Source organism: Acipenser ruthenus, chromosome 3 (genome assembly GCF_902713425.1).
Source record: "Acipenser ruthenus chromosome 3, fAciRut3.2 maternal haplotype, whole genome shotgun sequence".
NCBI classification, from domain to species: domain Eukaryota; kingdom Metazoa; phylum Chordata; class Actinopteri; order Acipenseriformes; family Acipenseridae; genus Acipenser; species Acipenser ruthenus.
The window spans coordinates 66,007,521-66,028,150 of NC_081191.1; the positions used below are offsets into that span (position 1 = coordinate 66,007,521).

General features: G+C 40.1%; 1 protein-coding gene across 1 annotated transcript in view; it reads right to left on the reverse strand.

Moving 5' to 3' along the window:
* The window catches only part of LOC117394455 (adenylate cyclase type 1-like), a 114,733-nt gene that overhangs the window by 92,307 nt on the left and 1,796 nt on the right, over positions 1–20,630 (reverse strand). The window contains exons 2-3 of the mRNA XM_033992770.3: positions 18,593–18,742; positions 14,639–14,757 (exon numbers count right to left, since the gene is read on the reverse strand). Coding sequence (XP_033848661.3) covers positions 14,639–14,757; positions 18,593–18,742 — 269 coding nt within the window. The remainder of the gene's footprint in view (positions 1–14,638; positions 14,758–18,592; positions 18,743–20,630) is intronic.

A 20,630-nucleotide genomic window follows, 5' to 3' on the forward strand; every position in this document is an offset into this window, starting at 1 on the left:
AGAACATCAACAGCCTACTATCAGCCTGTGGCAGGGCTGAGGCCCGGCATGTGTAAATAATGTGTTTTTGATGGGTTTGTAAAGAAAATGTGTTTCATTTGAAAGTTTTTGCAAAATAAAGTTTGTGTTAGATATGGCAGGGGTGGAAGGTTAGAATTTCCTCCCAGCCTAATTGAAATCCATGTGCAGCATGTGGCCAGGTGTTGATTGACTAATTGATTATCAATTAACCTTGGCCACATGGCTTTAAAAGGGGGCTGAAAATACAGTCCTTTGGTTTTGGTACTCCATTTTGTTGTTCTTTGTCAGCAAGCTAGAAGTGAATTGGCTGGCGATCTTCAGAGCTGCATGTACGAACCAGTGTGTGTTAACCGGGATCTGAATGCTCAGAACAAGGATTCGTTTAGGGGATTTTAATCCCACCAGAGTTTATTTAGGGGACAGCCACAAGGTTCCTGGAGCGGGACCTCCTTTTAAGTGGGAGCAGCGCTGAGCCACTGAGTGGCATTGTTGGTACCCTAGTGGCGGCCACCACCCACTGCAACTGCCTGTTAATTAATAAAACCTGGACGCCTGAGCGGCGTTTCAACGTCAACCCTGTGTCTCTCTTGTCAATCAGCGGATACCCACATAGTAACAGAACACTCTTGTTACATAGCCCCTTAACAAAGAATGTCTGATCTTCTCTCTCGGATGTTGTAACTGATACTGACTTACTGTAATTGATATTCAATAAAAGCTTATGTGCCATTTTCATAACAATCTAATCTGTCGTGTGAGATAAGTCTAGTATTTTTACAAAAGTTTGTGATACAAGTCTCAGTTGGTTCTTGTTTTTCATAAAAAGTGGAGCCAAGTAAGACTGAGGTTGTGAATAGTATTAACGGTGGTAATACACTAGATATAATATATTATATCTGCTCTGGGGCTGTGTTGTGTGGCCTGTTCGTTAAATAGAGTGCTGATCTTGGCTTTGCTCTATTGTCTGTAATCCTTATCATCTGCTGTTAATAAGTGTGCAGTGCCTTGAGCTCCGCAGTGGGGGGGGGGGGGGTTGTACAACAAGCCATCACTTCTGCCTCTTGATTTGCTTGAGGGATTGTGTTTCTCTTTATCTTTTTGTTTTCCCTGATTTAATTTTCTGCACCCTTTTCAAATTTTAAGGGTGGAATAGGTTACACATGATGGTATGTGATCTATTTAACACCCTTCAAATTTGAAAAGGGTGCCTAGTTACACTGACTTACAAAGATACAATACAATTTGCCTCAATGATATGTGGGTTGAAATTAAAATATATTTTTTGCATTTCTAATGAATTAATTAACAGCATTATAATATTTCAATGTTTAAGCTGGCTTTGCAATGCAGCTAGCAACAAGCCATGATGAGTGTGAAAGGAGGAACTGTAAGTACTTCTTGGAAAACACCCACACATTTTACACTTTTCAATTTATTCTGCTTCCATCTGATCACAGTTGATACATTTTCACACTTTCTAAATGCTAGACTGCAATATTAACACTAATTTAGTTACGATTGATTAGCACTACTGCAACAATGTTTTAATGTTATATTCTTTATTGTGCTGGGAACTGATAGTTTCTAGTTCAAAATAAATTAATTATAAAGATGACTAAAGTTTTACAGCATTTAAGCATTTTTTTAAATGCATGCGTAAATCACATAAAATTAATCTTAGAATAAATTGTTGTCACTTCTTTAGTCTTAATTACAACAGAAAATATGTTGTTGTTTTGATAATTTACCCAGTGTTCAAATTGTATTTACTCAAGTCAGTAAGTACTAACTGTGGTTAGTGTTAACCTTTACAAAGGAAGTAGTATAAACAGCCTAGATATTACTAAAAGGTTGGACAATATGTAAAGTTTTACTAATTTTGGTTAGAAATCAGAGAAAAGGTAGATTTTTTTACTCTGTTGCAATCAGTGCTCCAGATAAGGTTTTGGGTCATTGATAGTCACCAGACATCCCGAATTGGATGGGACATCTGGCACTTTATCTGTGTACAAACAACTTTGAACTTTAACTTTCACCACAGGTACCCTCTAAGAAATGTATGCTGGTGAATAATACAAAATCATTTGTGAACTAGTTATTTTTAACATTTGTGTAACTCGTGTTATTTTTTATGCCATTTTTAGCAAAAATTAAATACAATAGTTCCAGGTCTCCATGTGCCCATTACATTTTTTAAAAATGTATTTAAATTGATATTTGTTTTTTAAAGAAATAGTTTAAAACAATAAAAAAAAGTCCTCATTTAATTTTAGCTTTCTTCTTTAAAAATATCAAAATAAGCAGTTTTAGAGGCAGGATACATATTTATTTAATTTGGTGACCCCTTATTTTTATTTGTGTCTTAATTATAGAAGTAGTATATTTTATCCTGCAAAGTTTAAGAAAAAAAATAGACAATGGAGTACTCATATTTGAGATTAATGCTATCTATTGCATATGTGTGATAGCTATATGATATTTTATAAGTACTGTATTTTACTTTATCACTGCTATTAGTTTAATGGAAGGAAAACAACACATTGATAAAAACATGTTTTTTTTCTTCAGCAAAAGAGGCAAGGGTCAGAACTGGGGAGGTGGGGGTGAGGTCAATTCCTTTAAGTTTCTCAAATAGTTTTATTTCCAAATGTCCATTTTAACATGTTTTAAGATGACAGGAAGGAACCTGTTAAAATGTGTTCATTGTATGATGATATTTCCTGCCTTGTCTACACAGTTTTTCAGAACCAATCAATGATACAGTAGTCACCTCCTAAGAGAACACTTTGCCTAAGAGAAACACCCTTGTGGTGAAATGCTCCGGCTAATGGAACAGGAACTTCGCTTAAAAGCACACCTTCTTGGCACTGTTAGCAATTCGATCGCAATGGATACAGTACTGTTTTCTAACCTGATAACTCATCATCGTTATCAAACTTAAATTAAAATGGTTTATTCAGTCTTTTTAAAAGCAACTTCTCATCACATGAGTGTCTTGAGGCATACTGATTGGTTTATTAAATCTTTCCGGAACTAGAGTCATATCATTGACTTGTTTTGTATTCTGATTTCCATGAGTGCACCTCATCGCTACAAAATGACATGTAAACAAACGGCAAAATGTGCAGCTGTTTCTCTTGCTACAAAAAGTTGGAAATTGTTCGAGCTCTTAAAAGAACCTGAATCAGACACAAGTTGCCGAGCAATTTGGTGTTTCCCGTTTTGGCGAGTTGCTTCACCATTCTGTTAAATAATGTGCATATAGTGTTATTACTGCTGCATTTTTTAATGTGTGTAGGGGTGGTGTGTTAATTTAGTTACAGTTTATTAACATTAGCTTGTCTGTTACTTTATTATTATAGTTTTTTTTTATTAACATACGTTTGCCTGATGCGTCATGACAAGTAATACATTTACTTATTTATTGATTCATATTGTGTCTGGTCTTAAAGAACACTTCGGCTACAAGAACACTTCACTTGCTTCCCGAGGGGTGTTCTCTTAGCCGGAGACTACTGTAATGAGAAAGCATCTCTTGACAATCTGAAAACAAAATAAACTTAACACTAGAACTACCGGACTTACATATATAACTAGAACTACCAGAGCATTCTGTTTAACCGCTATATTAAAATGTGTATAAAACTATTGTTTCGCACACTACGAAACTGTTCTGTGTTATTGTTTGTTTTCCTTCAGGATTATGTTTCTTTTTTGCAGCCTGCTTGGTACACATGAGACACCTGTTACTGCACAAGATTTGGGGGTGGTATTAGGGGAGTATGATTGATTGCATTGTTTAAAATGTTGCAAGTTTATACAAATGCAGGGCTATAAAATGGGGCGGTTTTAGCAGCTCAGAGCCGACGTTTGGGATTATTATTATTATTATTTGTTTATTTAGCAGATGCCTTTATCCAAGGCAACTTACAGAGACTAGGGTGTGTGAACTGTGCATCAGCTGCAGAGTCACTTACAAATACATCTCACCCGAAAGACCCGAAGGAGGTTAAGTGACTTGCTCAGGGTCACACAATGAGTCAGTGGCTGAGGTGGGCTTTGAACCGGGGACCTCCTGGTTACAAGCCCTTTTCTTTAACCACTGGACCACACAGCCATCATCTTAAATGTTGTTTATTGTATGGAAATTATTGTATGAAAAAAAAAAAAACATTATGAATAATTCACACATAGTGATTCATGTGAATTGAGAATCTCGGAATTTGATATTATTGAATTGCTACTGTGTAATGTAATAACTATACTTGCTGTGCAGAAATTAAATTACGAAGACAATAACATAATGTATTCACGAAAAAAAAATTTGAAAGTAAATGATTCCTCTCTGAATATCACAATGACTCTCGGCATTCACTTTCAATATGATATTAGATCAAACTTTGCCAAAGTGAAAATAAAAACCCTAGAGCTTCCCCGTAGCATGGAAGTTGAAAGTTATGCACAATATTTAAGGACTTAAAAATCTGGTCACCATATTCTTTGAGTAATTTACTTTCCAATTTAAACACTATTTGCCTTATTTTCATACGTGACTAAATTGACTGAAGTTATGTTTTTTTTTAAGCTGTGTATTCAGGGCTGGTATAGCCATGATTTTCGTAAATGACTAACTGGTAGATGTACTAAAATGAGCGCAAACATACCGCAATTTGCATTTCCTTTGTCGTATGTAGGCCTGCTAAGAGGAAATATGTTAATAAAGAGAGCCGCAATATACTCACTTAAATGTTTGTTGTGTCGTGTTAATGAGATCTCTTGCATTGCAAGAGTTGTGCGACATTTTTTCAAATAAATAATGAAAGGCAGTTTAATCCCATCACATTATATAGTGGGGCCCCACCTTCACCCCCCCCCAAAAAAGTACAGTAGCCCCTGCTAAACCGGACAACAGGGTGTTGGGTTTAAAAAAAAATACAATACAAAAGCACATACACATTTATATTAATAGGAGCAAAACACAAAACAGTTAAAAATTCTACACGTGAAGTACGGAGGCGATGCTCTCCCTACCCAAAAAGTGAGGGGTCGCCGCTCCCTGATGACCCGGCAGCACTACACCCCTGGCCACAGGTGTATAAAATAGGTGTTCACAGGTGTTAGTTAGAATGATTAGAATTGATGTTGGTGATAGAGGTGGAGGTATGTGTTTCATGTTCCGTGCTGTGCAGTCGTTTGTTTATGTTTGTGAGTTTGTGTAAAACCTTTTGTTTTGGCCCTTGTGCCGCCTTTTGTTTTGTCAAGTGTGTTTTTGTAAGTGTTTTGTCCATGTTATTTTTGTTTAGTTTTGAATTAGAAAGGTGCATTAGCACAATTTAACTGTGTCTGAGTCTCTGTCCCAGCCAATACCATCTGGGCTGTGACTCGCACCACATACCACTAATTCGTATTATCATGAGTAGCCTATAAGCCAAATGTATACTGTCAGTTTTTATTTAATTTAGTCAGTGGTGCAGTGCTAAATTGTGCACAATTACAACCCACCTGCACATTAATAGAATAGGTGTTTCCTCTTCCGTTTGTGGCATATGTGTGCAGTCTATTGCTCCCAACATGTTGGGGAAACCAGAAATGTCATAGTAATGTGTTTTCAAAGCTTGTAAGTACATCCTGCTTTTAGGGAAAAATAGGTATTTGGGTGACCGCCTCAAAAATGCATTGAGCACAAAAATGCATTAAGTGCCAGCAAGAGCTGTCACAGTCCCCTGAAAGGACCCAGAGGCAAGATAATACAGGGTGGACAATAGGCTTCTCTGGGTGAAAGGTTTGCTAATTTTGACTGTTTAAAACATGCTTTCAAAGGTTCTCAACAAATTGATGCAATTGTAAGTGTCGCAATTGCCGGCAGCTTTAGTACATCTCATTATAATATTTGTGGGCCCTTATTTACATTATCTCCACACCATCTTTGCACATTTATGTAAGAATGCCCATAATTAGAAATTCAGCTTAGGCTGAACCGCAAAGAAAAACTGCTCCCGCAAAGAATTCCCTCAAAAGACACCTCGTTTGCAACTGGTTTGCGACCATTGCGACAGCCGCAACACTTTAATACATCTACCACTAGTGTTTAATTAAGGGTTTAAGCATCTAAATCACTTATGCTAGTCTAGATGACTAAATTTTCTACTACAGGTAACACTGGATTTAGACGTGACAATGTAGGTGTGATTTTCAAAACCTGTAGTCACTAGCATGCTGATTGACTAGGCAGAATAACAATTAGGATGGTAATGAGCAGATGGGGCTCAGAATCGCCTATATTTAGTTCTTTAGGCATATGTAATAGTAATTTACATTTCTGGAAAAAAAAACTAAAACACGAGTTGTGCTTTACAATAAATGGCTGCAAACACCAATACAAATGGAGAGTCTGCCTCTCCGATTTTGGAGAAAATAAAAATAACAGAAAACCTAATTTGGCTTTATTTAGTCCTGATTAATAATATTGTAGCAAGCATGGGAGTTATTGACACACACACCAAGACTCTTTCAGGTACAATGCATTTTTTATTGGCAGCTAACAGCAGCTAGCACCATCCACACACTTTTGCTTACACAGTCACAGGCAGCCCTTACCCACCCCTGAGCGCTACACCGACTCCCAGGGTGACACACACTCAAACAGGGGCAAATACAAAACAGATTCAACAATCTCAGAATTAAACAACACAAAAATCACGACAAAACCTGGGCTTTCACAAGGGCCTCCCGCAGTTCTCCAAAGGCGGCTGCGCCTTCGGTGTCTCAAGCAAACCGGCCCCCTTTTTCGGTCAGACGGTGCAGAAAACTACACACCTCTGTCACAGTCCCAGGGACTAGCCAGTCTCGTACTGCAGCCACATTAGCAGGGTCTGTGGCAATGCCATCTTCCCCAACGACGTGCCATTAGCAGGGTCTGTGGCAAAGCCATCTGCCCCAACTGTCGGGACGCCATTTGTCCCGATGTTTAGAGTAAATGTTGAAAACCCAGGCGTAAAATGTGAAATTTTGATTTTCTCGTTATATGTGACAGCTGTACTGTCTCGCTGTGCAACAGCATACTCTACTAGTTTAGGGTGTGTTGTTTACATCTATGCAGCTATCCAATCATGTTAACCTGGGGCCCGGGCATGCACGGTTTTACTGGCTGGTGTTGTTGACGAACCTGTCACTAAAAAGCAAAAACAAAGTACCGAACGGAGTGGGAAAAAATTACACCTGGATTCAATCATATGACTGTGTAGAAAGACATGTTGTAAATTGTGTAAAAATTGTGTAAAGAAGCATCACACCGGTGGGATATATTATTTTATTATTGTTATTATTAGTAGTAGAAGTAGTCGTAGTAGTAGTAGTATTTATTTCTTAGAAGACACCCTTATCCATGGCGACTTACAGAGAAAATAAAAAGATATAGTAAACAATTAAGTTTGAGAGCAACTTCAACCAAGAGCAGATACACTTATAGTAAATATGTGCTTACTACATTTAGAGTATGTAGTAAATACAATAAATGGATAAGAACGATTTCAAATAAGAGCAATTTAAAAAAATGTGAATACGGTTACCTTTAAGAGTAAAATCAAGTACAAGATACAGAAAATAGTTATAATTGAGCGCAGTAGTAGAATACAGCAAAGTGTGGAGGAGTTAAGTGTAGGTACAAGGTGATGCAAGTACTGATACAATTGGGTGCCATTACTGCCATATAGTCCAATATAGTCGAGGGTTGTGAAGTTTACATATGCTGTCTTAACAGGTGTGTCTTGAGGAGGCATTGAAAGGTGGTCAGGGACTGAGCAACATGTTGGGTACGCAAGTTATTGCTACAGAGTTTATCCAAGTGTATCACATATTAGTGCACCAACATGCTTGTCGGTATTGTGACTGTGAATTGAAGGTTGCGTGAGGAACTGAAGCAGTATTGAGCTGGTGAAGTGCGAAACGCAAGAACAAATTAATTTCAACATGAGCTGCAAGGAGTTCTACAGTTATGTCATCGGCAGAAAGGATGTTATGCACATGGCCAAGTCATCCAAGAAGTATGAGACTGCTGTTGCTGGCAATTAGAGGGCTATACGATTTACAGTACATGGCATGTGCATGCTCTGTTTTTTTATTTTATTTTGATATACGCACTTATATTATACCCCCCCGCCCCCCCCAATCAAACTGAAAGTGTCCCAATTTTTCATTCTTGCTATCATTCTTGCCTAATTGCACAGTCCAAAGGGCTTTACTGTAAACTGCCACAGAGGCCAGCTCGACCTGCCAGTAGCCGCTGCGCAGGTCGAGGGAGCTGAACCAGCGAGAGCCTGTGATGCAGTCCAGGGCCTCGTCGATTCTGGGCAGGGGATACAAATCGTTATTGGTTACTGCGTTCAGTTTGCGATAAACCACGCAGAACCGCAGTGACCCGTTTTACTTCTTCACCATAACAACCAGTGCAGCCCAGGGTTGGCTGATGGTTCGATTACCCCAGCAGCGGCCATCTCACAAATCATGCCCTCGGCCGTCTCCCGCTTTGTCAAGGGTAATCGGCATGGCTGCTCCTAGATCAGAGCTGTGTCCCCTGTGCTGATGCTGTGCTAGACTAATCCAGTGCACCCACAGTCCTCCACTCTCGCAGTGAAAATATCCAGGTACCCCCTCAGTAGCTCCCATAGCTGGTCCTACTGGCTCTGAGACAGGCCCTCCTTGTTCCACTGCCACTGCGCTTCCACCGCATCTGCTGTTCCTGGTACAGCCGGAGACGACATGCAGTCCTGCGCGCCGATTGCAACCCTCAATGGCTCTGTCGCTGATGCGCCATCATGTGCTTATGGGAGGGGCTGGGGCCTGCCCCTCCACGTCCAATGAGCCCTCTTCTTCCGCTGACTCCACGAGGTGGCCTCCGTGTGGCAGCTCATCTGTTCCTTCTCCTGACCCGGGGTCAGTCGCAGTTGGTTCTGGCCGACACACAAGGTTCTCCCGGCCAAGTTGAGGGTGGCTCCCACTTTGTAAGGAGATCCAAGCCCAGGATCCTGCATCTCCGCCAGCCAAAACTGGATCATGCTGGATTGTGCGGTCCCCGAACCGGACCTCCAAGTGCCGTCACCCAAGCATGGAAGCGACCTGGCCGGTGACAGTGAGGAGTCGGACCTGGGTTGGCACCCAGTCTTCCAGCAGTCCGCCACAGCTTTCAGGAAGGACCCTGGGTCACAGGGTGGAGATGGTGGAACATGCAGTGGAATATGCAAGCTGGTACCCTGGTCGATATGTCACACCATCGCCACTGCGTCTCTCTCGTTATTTTGGAGAGGGGAGGAGGAAGGTGGTGGAGCAGCAGTCCCCCGTCTATGCCGCTCCGTTGTCATTTCCCTGCTGGCTGGACGCTTTCTGATACCGACAGTACTGGGTGGTGGTGGCATCAGGTCTGCAGGTGACTAGGGTCCGCCCCTATTTAGTATTATTTGTATTATTGTTTGCGGCGCAGATAACAGCGCCGCGTATTTGTTATTGTTGTTTATATTTAAAAACCCTGTGAGGATGCGTGGCTGATTATTTAACTAGCTGACAGTCACGCATCCTTACCAAACGCATGCAGACTGTGGCCGAGGGGTAATAAGATAATTAACAGCAAGTTAACCCCTCGGCCAGAGTATAAGAACCTGCAGTTGTCAGTGCTGCGGGGGGGGGGGGGGTGTTGAGTGTAGAGAGGAGAGTACGGGAGAGCGGAGAGAGAGAGCGAGGAGAATATAACGAACAATTGCTATAGTTAAAATATACTTGTTTCTGTTTATTTGTTTGGCCATCGCGCCTTTTTGTTTTGTGTTTTGTTGTTTGTTTAAATCTTTTATTTTGTTTTGTTTATTAATAAATCCAGCTGAACGCCGTTGCGTTCAGTTTCACCCGCCCATCCATTGTTTTGGTTCAATTACTTCCTGGTCCGTGACGTCACCACACCTCACCACTGCAAGCCATCCTACCACATATGGTGTCCTGCGTGGGACAAAACAACGCCTCCAACAGTCGAACCAGGAAGGAAAAGGATGTTTTTTTTGTTTTTTTCAAAAAGTATTTTTTTTTTTGTGTGTGTGTTTTGGGGAAAAGAAAAAAAAATGCAACTGCAGCAACAGCAGGAGGATGGCTGGGAGGTGTACATTGTAAACCTTGTGGAGTTGTGCCCTGGCTGTGGGGCATATGGGTACACGGTGGCCATATGCCCCACGCAATACGAAGAGGTGGAGCGCGAGCACCCAGCGCCCAGAAGGGGGGAACGTGTGCATCCAGCGCCCAGAAGGGGGGAGCGCATGCATCCAGCACCGAGAAGGGGGAGCGTGAGCATCCAGCGCCCAGAGGGGGTGAGCCCGTGCATCCAGCGCCCAGAGTGGGGGAGCCCGTGCATCCAGCACCCAGAGGGGGGGAGCCCGTGCATCCAGCGCCCAGAGTGGGGGAGCCCGTGCATCCAGCGCCCAGAGGGGGGGAGCCAGTGCATCCAGCGCCCAGAGGGGGGGAGCCCGTGCATCCAGCGCCCAGAGGGGGGGAGCCATTGCTGCCGTCTCCAACGCCAGAGGGAGAGGAGCCATTGCTGCCGTCTCCAACGCCAGAGGGTGAGGAGCCATTGCTGCCGTCTCCAATGCCAGAGGGTGAGGAGCCCTCGCCACTGTCTCCAGCACCAGGAGCAGAGCAGCAGGAGCTGCCTCTGCCTCCGCCAAGTCCCCCAGCAGAGGGTGAATGCCTGCTGGTTCCGCCTCAGCCACCGTGGGAGGACTGCTTGCCGCTCCCACCTCCACCAGCAGAGGGTGAATGCCTGCTGGTTCCACATCCACCATCATAGGAAGGACTGCTCCTGCCCTGCCTCACACCGCCCAAGGATGCCTGCTTCGCATCGCCTGGGGCTGCCTGTTGCTCCACATCGCCTGGGGCTGCCTGTTGCTCCGCATCGCCTGGGGCTGCCTGTTGCTCCGCATCGCCTGGGGCTGCCTGTTGCTCCGCATCGCCTGGAGAGCCACCAGTTACAGGGTACGAGGTAGAAGTGGAGCTCCCGCTGCCACCTCCATGGCCAGGGGCCCCTCCCGAGTTCACCTCCCGAGGGTCCGCTGCTGCTGCCGTCACCTCCCGAGGGTCCGCTGCTGCTGCCGTCACCTCCCGAGGGTCCGCTGCTGCTGCCGTCGCCTCCCGAGGGTCTTGTTTTGCCTGGGGTCGCTACCAGTCCTGTCAGGAAATACTGTGGCTGGAACCCCATGAAGGGGAGCTGCCGGCCATGAAAAAGGGGGGGCAGGTCTGGAGACCACCCCCAAAATTTTTCTGGCCAGAGGAGCCGGCCTCTGTGCGGGCCATCGGAACGCTACGACTGTTTGGGTGGGAGGAAGACATCCCACCGTGGCCGCCACCTTTGGCCCGTTGCTGCCCTTGTTCTTAGGCTGGGACTGCTAGCTGGGACTTTGGGGACTAAGGGGGGAGGTGGCCGAAAAGGCCATGTGTGCTGCGCACAAGGGGGGGGCATGTGTGGCGGAGTGTCCCGCCCCTATTTATTATTATTTGTATTATTGTTTGCGGCGCGGATAACAGCGCCTGCTGTCGGAGCGTGGTGGGGGTCAGGTCAGGCATGAATGCCTCCATCACCAGGTCTTCTTGCACGGCTGGTGGGTAACCTGGATAACCCCACCACACTAAGTACATCACGTCCACAGCCAGGACCCCGAGTTTCTCATCCGATGGTCCTTTTGCGTGTCTGCCCGATTTGCCAACAGGCAGCAACCGCGAGTCAATCCGGCCGTACCCACTACAATATTAATAATATTATAGTCCGAGAAGTTACTACTCTCGATGTAGTTAGTTACTGCGTTCATTGAGTCGCCTCCCAATAGTACTATGAAGCAATTACACATATTTTGTTTTCTGTAAATCTTCCTTGCTCAGTCTCTTGTGCTCTCCCTTTCCAAATTGATAGACACACTCCCTAAAAATAAAAAAAATATTTTTTTTTTAAAAATAAGCTGTACTGATACTGCACTAATGCAAATAAAGAAATGATAATATTGTATTCCTTATTGACTTGCTATATCAATATAAACAACCCAACTCTCTCCAAACACAGAATATTGTATTTTTTATATTGATTTATCGTGCAAAAATTCAGTTGACAGATAAGTAAATTGGTAGGTTAGGTTGAGGGCACAGAGAAATCCTGAAGATCAAAAATCCAATCGCTTATTTTTCAGTTATAAACATCTATTGCAAATAACTCGATTCAACCGTACTTATTGGTCACATGTTTCTGTCAATACACAGGCTGGCTACAATCAACTGTCCTGGTGTAACCTCCCATATTATACCCCCTATGAGATTATATCCGGGTACATTTTGGGGCCTCCCAGAATCTACCCCGGGGTAGTTTCTGGAATATACCACGGGGTAGATTCTGATGTCTTCCCGTATCTACCCCCTTCTCCCAGAGTCTACCCCACCTATAAGGAGGAAATATTATTAAACAATAACACATAAGTCAAACATGAAACCTTTGCTAAATTGATATTGTTGTATGAATTACTATGAGATAGCATAATATAATTCCCCAAATAAAATGAATTGAATATACTTTATTTTCATGATATATTTTATTTATTTATGTATTTGTTTATTTATTTATTTGCAGTTACACATATTTTAAATGATCTGCTCATCTTCATTTAATTACTTGGTTAATTGGTGGATTAAATATTGTAAGAGGTTTTCCACAAGTTTAAACAACATAGTTTTTTGGGGTTCAGTGCCCACATTAGAATTACTCTTTATTCCATGTGGTCCAGTGGTTAAAGAAAAGGGCTTGTAACCAGGATCAAATCCCACCTCAGCCACTGACTCATTGTGTGACCCTGAGCAAGTCACTTAACCTCCTTGTGCTCCGTCTTTCGGGTGAGACGTAGTTTTAAGTGACTCTTGCAGCTGGTGCATAGTTCACACACCCTAGTCTCTATAAGTCACCTTGGATAAAGGTGTCTGCTAAATAAACAAATAATAATAATGTTCATATGTGTATATATCAAACATGCCCTGTAAATTGTTAGATATATTGTAAATGTAACATATTTACATATATTTAACACATTTTCCCCACTATAATTTAAATAATTTAAATATATTCTACATATATAGGTATATTTTAAATATATACTACAGAAACTACCCCGGGATACTATGGGAGGGGGGTAGATTTTCAGACTTTACATTGATATTTGTATGACCCATTCTCTAGCTACCACATGCAGTATATTCACAATTGACCATTGAGATGCCGGAAACCAAAGAAGTACAAGAAGCTTGAAAACATGAAAAACTCAAGCTGTGCAGCAAAATTCCTATGCGTATTCTTTACACATTAAATGCAAATATCATGTGTAGTTTATATTTTTCAATGCTTAAAACACCCACTACACAGCTCATCTGGAGGGCTGGTTGCAACCAAACAAGCATTTGCACATAGAACAACCTACTAAATAACCCAAAATACCAAAAACAATCACAATAAACAGATTTGTATACATTTCTTTGATTAGCAAAACTTTTATCCTAAATAGGTACCAAGTAATCCAGTACAGCAGTACAGGCTTGAGGACTATGAAGGAAAACTGAAAGTGCTTAATCTCAGCTTCAAGGAAAATCACAGAAAATGCTGTTTCAAAATAGCACTGTTATTACAGACTAAATACTCGATTCAAGTGCCTCAAGGTCAACACAGTAGCTGATTTATAAGTACATAAACAGCACATTAAACTCTAAAGCTAAACTAATTAGGAGTTTACCATGGATACAATATTTCTATAAACAAAACAAGCCAGTGCACTGTGCATTCGGCTCTAGAGTGCATTGCATGATATAGGTAATCAACACTCCTAATGCAACAGTATTCAAATAAAAACTGTACTTTTCCACAAAGAAATATAACTTCCTGATTGTACACTGTTTATTTTAGTACACAACTTTATTGCCCCTTGAAACCTGTTTGCCACTACTGTCTACTATTGTATCTTTTTGAGTCCCATGACCTAGGCATGCTCCTGGTCAAAATATCAACAGTATTTATTTGTGCAAGCTGTGTCGTAGTGCACATTTTGGATGTGTATGTGGTATATGGCTTCATTATGATGAGGGAATACTTGAGGCCAACTATAACTATACCATTCCAAATGAGCTTGCGATCTGCTAATCCTTATGTAATGTAGTTGTCTGTTATACATGTAAATGGGTAATAAGCATACTTAAAAACAATTGCAGTCGTCCACCTACTATAGTTAAAGGGTTTTATGGCCATAGCCACTGTGCTGCTACTGGTTCATGTAAATACTAATCTAATTGCGTCTGTTTTATCATGTTATGCCTTGTCATTGTGAGGACATAATTACATTGGTATTGACTTATAAATATACTTATAAATGTAATTGAGACCCATGAAGTTCCCAAGTGCTTAAACTATTTTATAACACAATAATATTCTGTAAGGTAACAAGACTCTTTTAAACAAAAAATGCCTACCAAAAGGCCTGTTTTTACTGTATTGTCTATTTAGTGATGTAAATACAGGGGTCAAAAATGAACCTCTAAGGAAACACCAGCAGGAAATATGTGCTCTTACCTGACATTGTCATGCCTCTGAATATATATCTTGTGAAAAATCCTTTCAGGAGGTTTTAAAAAGTCTTCCTTCATCTCCATTGCCACATTTCTGGGCAGAAGGCTCATTAGAAGTCGCTCCTAAAGAAAAAAAACAGGATTAGGATTCTAAGATCTATACTGTTACTCACAGCTGTTGTGTTCCTGTGAATATACTGTAGTTTCAGTAAGACATCAGCAACAATACGTAATACATAGCTTCTAGTAATTATGAAGTGTGAAAATGTTATTGTTTCACACAAGCTTACACATTTTTACAGCAACATAAAAACCTTATTAAGGCTTCTTTCCAAAATGTGGGGATCGTTTTCACATGTAGTGTTTCCTGGTGCAGCATATGATTTAGACTGTATAGTACTTCAATGTACTGTAATGGCAAAAAACTAGAATATACATTAGGCTTTAAACAAACGTGTACAATAATGTGCTTACTTTTTCATCCCCTCCTTGCATTGGTGGGTAATAATTGCATTGCTTGTAAAAATTAGTAGGAACTTGAGTACATTGTTATTTTGTATTTACTTTAAACTGCATATTATATTGTGTACTGAACAAGGCACTGGAAACCTATGACCTGAACAGGAAAGGGAATCAGCTAATTAGCTCCTTTAAGTAAACTGTAGGACTGTGCATAACTTTCACTAAAAAAATAAAAAGAAAAAAAATAAAATAAAAGAAAGGCAGCGCCCCCATTGGAGCATTTTGTTCCAGTGTGTTGCAGTATAGCAGGATTTTTTTTTATTACTTTTACAGTAGATATCTTATTGTGTAGTTGTACCTCATTTTGACACCATTGTCTCGCTAGGTGACACATATCTGGGTTTGGACAAAACAATGAAAGAATTAAAAACCTCTGCAAGTATGTAGGGAAATCATAGGATTCAGTGGATGGTTCTGCAAGGTTTAAATTGTTCTGACCATTCCTCAATCAGTACGATTACATGGCTTGTATTCAGAATTTTGTTGCTGTATGATGCAGATCAAATCATCCACTACTGTACACTAATGAAGTAATTAAAATCATATTCATTCAGAGTTAAACATTAACATTATCAGGACAAGTTTCTGTTATCAGTGTTAATAAGCAAAACATCCAAAGCCGTCTTATAAATAGGCCTACTTAAAAGTAAAAGGTTATTTGGTTATTTAATATATATATATATATTACATTAGATGTTATGGTCTGGTCTCCCAACTGCCCTTGTCTTGCATCTGACCAGTCCCTGTGGGGTAATGAGGCAGACCAAACCCTAACCGTTTTCCATCCCCTGACCACAAGAGTGCCAATATATTACAGCCAATATATATATATATATATATATTGTGCCTTGCAAAAGTATTCAGACCCCTGACCAATTCTCTCATATTAATGAATTACAAATGGTACATTGAAATTTCGTTCTGTTTGATATTTTATTTTAAAACACTGAAACTCAAAATCAATTATTGTAAGGTGACATTGGATTTATGTTGGGAAATATTTTTAAGAAAAATAAAAAACTGAAATATCTTGCTTGCATAAGTATTCAACCCCCACACATTAATATTTGGTAGAGCCACCTTTCGCTGCAATAACAGCTTTAAGTCTTTTGGGGTAAGTATGTACCTGCTTTGCACACAGTGTCGGAGTGATTTTGGCCCATTCTTCTTTGCAGATTTGCTCCAGGTTGTTCAGGTTGGTTGGACGACGCTTGTGGACCGCAATTTTCAAATAGTGCCACAGAATCTCAATGGGATTGAGATCAGGACTTTGACTGGGCCACTGTAGGACTTCACCTTTTTGTTCTTGAGCCACTCCAATGTTGCTTTGGCCTTGTCCTTGGGATCATTGTCCTGCTGAAAGGTGAATTTCCTCCCAAGCTTCAGTTTTTTAGCGGACTGAAGCAGGTTCTCTTGCAGTATTTCCCTGTATTTTGCTCCATCCATTCTTCCTTCAATTTTAACAAGATGCCCAGTCCCTGCTGATGAGAAGCATCCCCACAGCATGATGCTGCCACCACCATACTTCACTGTAGGGATGGTGTGTCTTGAGGCATGGGCAGTGTTAGGTTTGCTCCACACATAGCGCTTTGAGTTTTGGCCAAAAAGCTCTATCTTGGTCTCATCTGACCACAAAACCTTTTCCCACATCGCAGCTGGGTCACTCTCATGCTTTCTGGCAAACTCCAGACGTGCTTTCAGATGGTACTTTTTGAGTAACGGCTTCTTTCTTGCCACCCTCCCATACAGGCCAGTGTTATGCAGAGCTCTTGATATAGTTGACTGGTGCGCCATTACTCCACTCCCAGCCACTGAACTCTGTAGCTCCTTTAAAGTGATTGTTGGCCTCTCTGTGGCTTCTCTCACAAGTCTCCTTCTTGTTTGAGCACTGAGTTTTGAGGGACGGCCTTTTCTTGGCAGTGCCTGGGTGGTGTGATGCAGCTTCCACTTCCTGATTATTGATCCAACTGTGCTCACTGGGATATCCAAACACTTGGATATTATTTTGTACCCTTTCCCTAATCTATGCATTTGTATTACTTTATCTCTAACTTCTGTAGAATGCTCTTTGGTCTTCATTTTCCTTCAGATTCACAGCCTGACCAATGATCCTTCAACGGTGGGGTTTTTATCCAGAAAATGTGACAGCAACTTTAATGGTTCACAGGTGGAGGCCAATGGTAAGGTAATTGTGTCCTCGTGAGGGTAATTTCTTTCATCGGTGTAAACTGGGAGCTTCCACAGCACAGGGGTTGAATACTTATGCAAGCAAGATATTTCAGTTTTTTATTTTTCTTAAAAATATTTCCCAACATAAAACCAATGTCACCTTACAATAATTGATTTTGAGTTTCAGTGTTTTAAAATAAAATATCAAACAGAATGAAATTTCAATGTACCATTTGTAATTCAGTAATATGAGAGAATTGGTCAGGGGTCTGAATACTTTTGCAAGGCACTGTATATATATATATATATATATATATATATATATATATATATTACATGTTATGAAAAATCCATCTAAGTAATTGCAACTATGCTCATTTCAATATAAGTACATCATACATTAAAAATGCACAAATGCTTAGGATCATGCAGAGTTTTGCATCTTAACGTATGTTGCAATTCAGCAATTGATTTAGGTTTATGCGACTGGAAATAAAATGTCCTATCAGTGTGAATATCTTCAAATGTCACTCGTGTTATAGTTGTATTTTTTCCTGGACACAGGAATGCAACTTACTGCTATTATGAATTGAAAAAGCTACTTTATAGACCTACTATAAGTTTCTATTCCGGTGTTTTGGTAGCTACATCCTCAACTGTAATAAACGAATGCTGGCTTTTTTTTTGTTTTTAGTAAATGCATGCAGTATGTATAACCTCCAGGTAATTTGCAAAGTGTAAAAGACACATTTAATCATCAGATTTATTTTAAAATGTGTATTATTTTTTGGACTGGCTTTGCTTCCTCTGGTCAAGCTGTTTAAAGAGTCTAAATATCTGAAAACCTCTAATAAAAACAACTTTGTCTTCAGAACAAAATTAGCTTGATGCTACTATCTGATCTTTAGTATTCACTTTGCTTATTGTTAATTCAGCCTCATATTTGGAATATACGTTTACATGGCTTCATATATAGCCCATTTTCTGTATCACATTAGAATACTTATATACCGAATAAGGCCCTTCTTATTCTGAATATGTTATTTACCTTACTGGAATACATATTATAAATATTGAGAAGTGGATACTAGTGGAATGTTAGTGTCCATGTAAGTGAAAACTGATTGATGTCTCTCATTCCTTCAGGAATGTTGGGGTGGAACTCTGCATGAAAGTCATTTGAAGGGCAACGTATTAATATGGATAAAATACATACATTTTTTCTCCAACCGCTGTATCAGTAAATATTTGTCTGGTTTTCACTGACCTGTTTCTCATTCTCGTCCTCCAACCTCAGCCTGTCCTCTATGCAGTTTCTGGCCTGAAGAAAGGCTTTTCTCTGAGCTCTTTCTGTCAGAATCCTCACAAACACTCCAGACAGATTTACACTGGCAAAAAGGACAGCATTGGCTACAAGCTGTAAAAAAAAAAATGATACCTGAAATTTATATACAATAACTTAGTCATGCTTTATTTTAATTTAAATTAAATGTTAATAACTAGCTTACTATCATACTATCACAAAATATTTCTCTTTTTTGTTGTTAATGGTGAGTTAATTTCTAATGATCTGTGTACATTTTAAAAGGCATTTTTAGTTAAAAATGCCCAATTGCCCATTTTCAATTCACATCAGCACTTTATCCCAATACTCACTCCCGCAAAACCAAGAAGCGATTGATACTAAGCTACTGAACCCTGATGAGGAGAGCGTGTCTGGTCTCCCAACTGCCCTTGTCTTGCGTCTGACCAGTCCCTGTGGGGTAATGAGGCAAACCAAACCCCAACTGTTTTCCATCCCCAGACCACAAGAGTGCAAAGGCCAATGCAACACGCAACCAGAATTTTTAGTAGTTTATGAATAGGTTAAGGGAAGGGTGGAACTTGATAACCCCAACTGAGAACTAACTCCAGCAAATGCAGCGATTCTGTATGCAGACCTTTCTATCCAAAAAAGCAGATTTCAATGATCCATTAACACTTGTATGGTGTTGCTGCTAGATGGAGTAAAAAGTCTTATCTGTAAAGCACTTTAATAAGTGTGTTTCATCTTCCATAATAAAAAATGTGTGGAATTATGTGGTCAGTTGTTAATAATGTGAATAGGCACAGAACCAAAAAAATGTCAAGTTTGTATATGTAATTATTACAATGTAATTTACCTATACTGTAAATTGGAAAATGTTTTTGTTTTAACCTTACTTGTGTAAACAACTACAGTCTACAACTGTAGGGCTGAATATGTTTTCGGTAGCTACAGGATCAGTAGGACCTTTTCATATTGTATGTATATAGACCTCTCCTTGATTTTCATTTTGTTTCATATGTATTAAACAATACCCGGCAGATGATTTTTTCTTGTTAAAAGATTAGACCTGCCTAATGATATCTTTTTCATAATCATAACACAAAAAGTAATTTGCAGAGAAAAATGGAAATCATAATGTGCCTTGCAGCTAAAATGCATACATCGGGCAAATAATACTTTTTTGATGGAAAATAGGTAACAATTTTCAATCAATTAGAAATTTACATATTTACAGATGATCTAATTATTGTGTCCTATTAAATTTAAACAAAATAGTAATTCACAAGTCCACACTTATTTGTATGCAAAGCTGATTCTTATGCTTATAGACTTGAAATTATTACAATTTGAAGCCTAACTGTATATTACATTTACAGTCAGTATTAATCTTTCTTACAAAAATGTAGTATGTCCATTATATGTGTCAGGATAAGTGTTATAATGAATGGCTAGGCTACTGGAAAACCCAATAATAAAGGTCACTATGATTAATGTATGTGCTAAAATAAATTTCAATGCAAGAGGTGTAAGCATACATCCAGCATATTTTCTATACTATGCCAAGTGATTTGCCTACAGGTTTGCTTTTGCTTCTCTGTAATTTATGCTTGTATCAAAACGTAATAAAAGAGTTTTAGAGGTGTGGATTCCATACTCTCTGTTTAACTTGTTACATATAACAATTCATGCTTAATTTCTCATAAGATACAGAGGGTTTGGAAAGCATTAGCACCTGCAGTATGTAACATCGACCCTGGGACCCCTGAAGGAATTATTGGTAATCATTGCGAGATGGTTAAGTATAACTCTTAAATAGAGTTGTAGAATTAAGCAGCACACTTGTGGTTACCCATGGTGGCACTACACCCTACTGACTTTGTTATGCCAGCTGTTTGCAATTTTTTGTCCAGCCCCTGTGTCTCTCAACATTTGTTTACTGTTCTAATAATGTTATCACAACAGTACACCCAGTAAAGAACGTGCAAATAAACCTTTG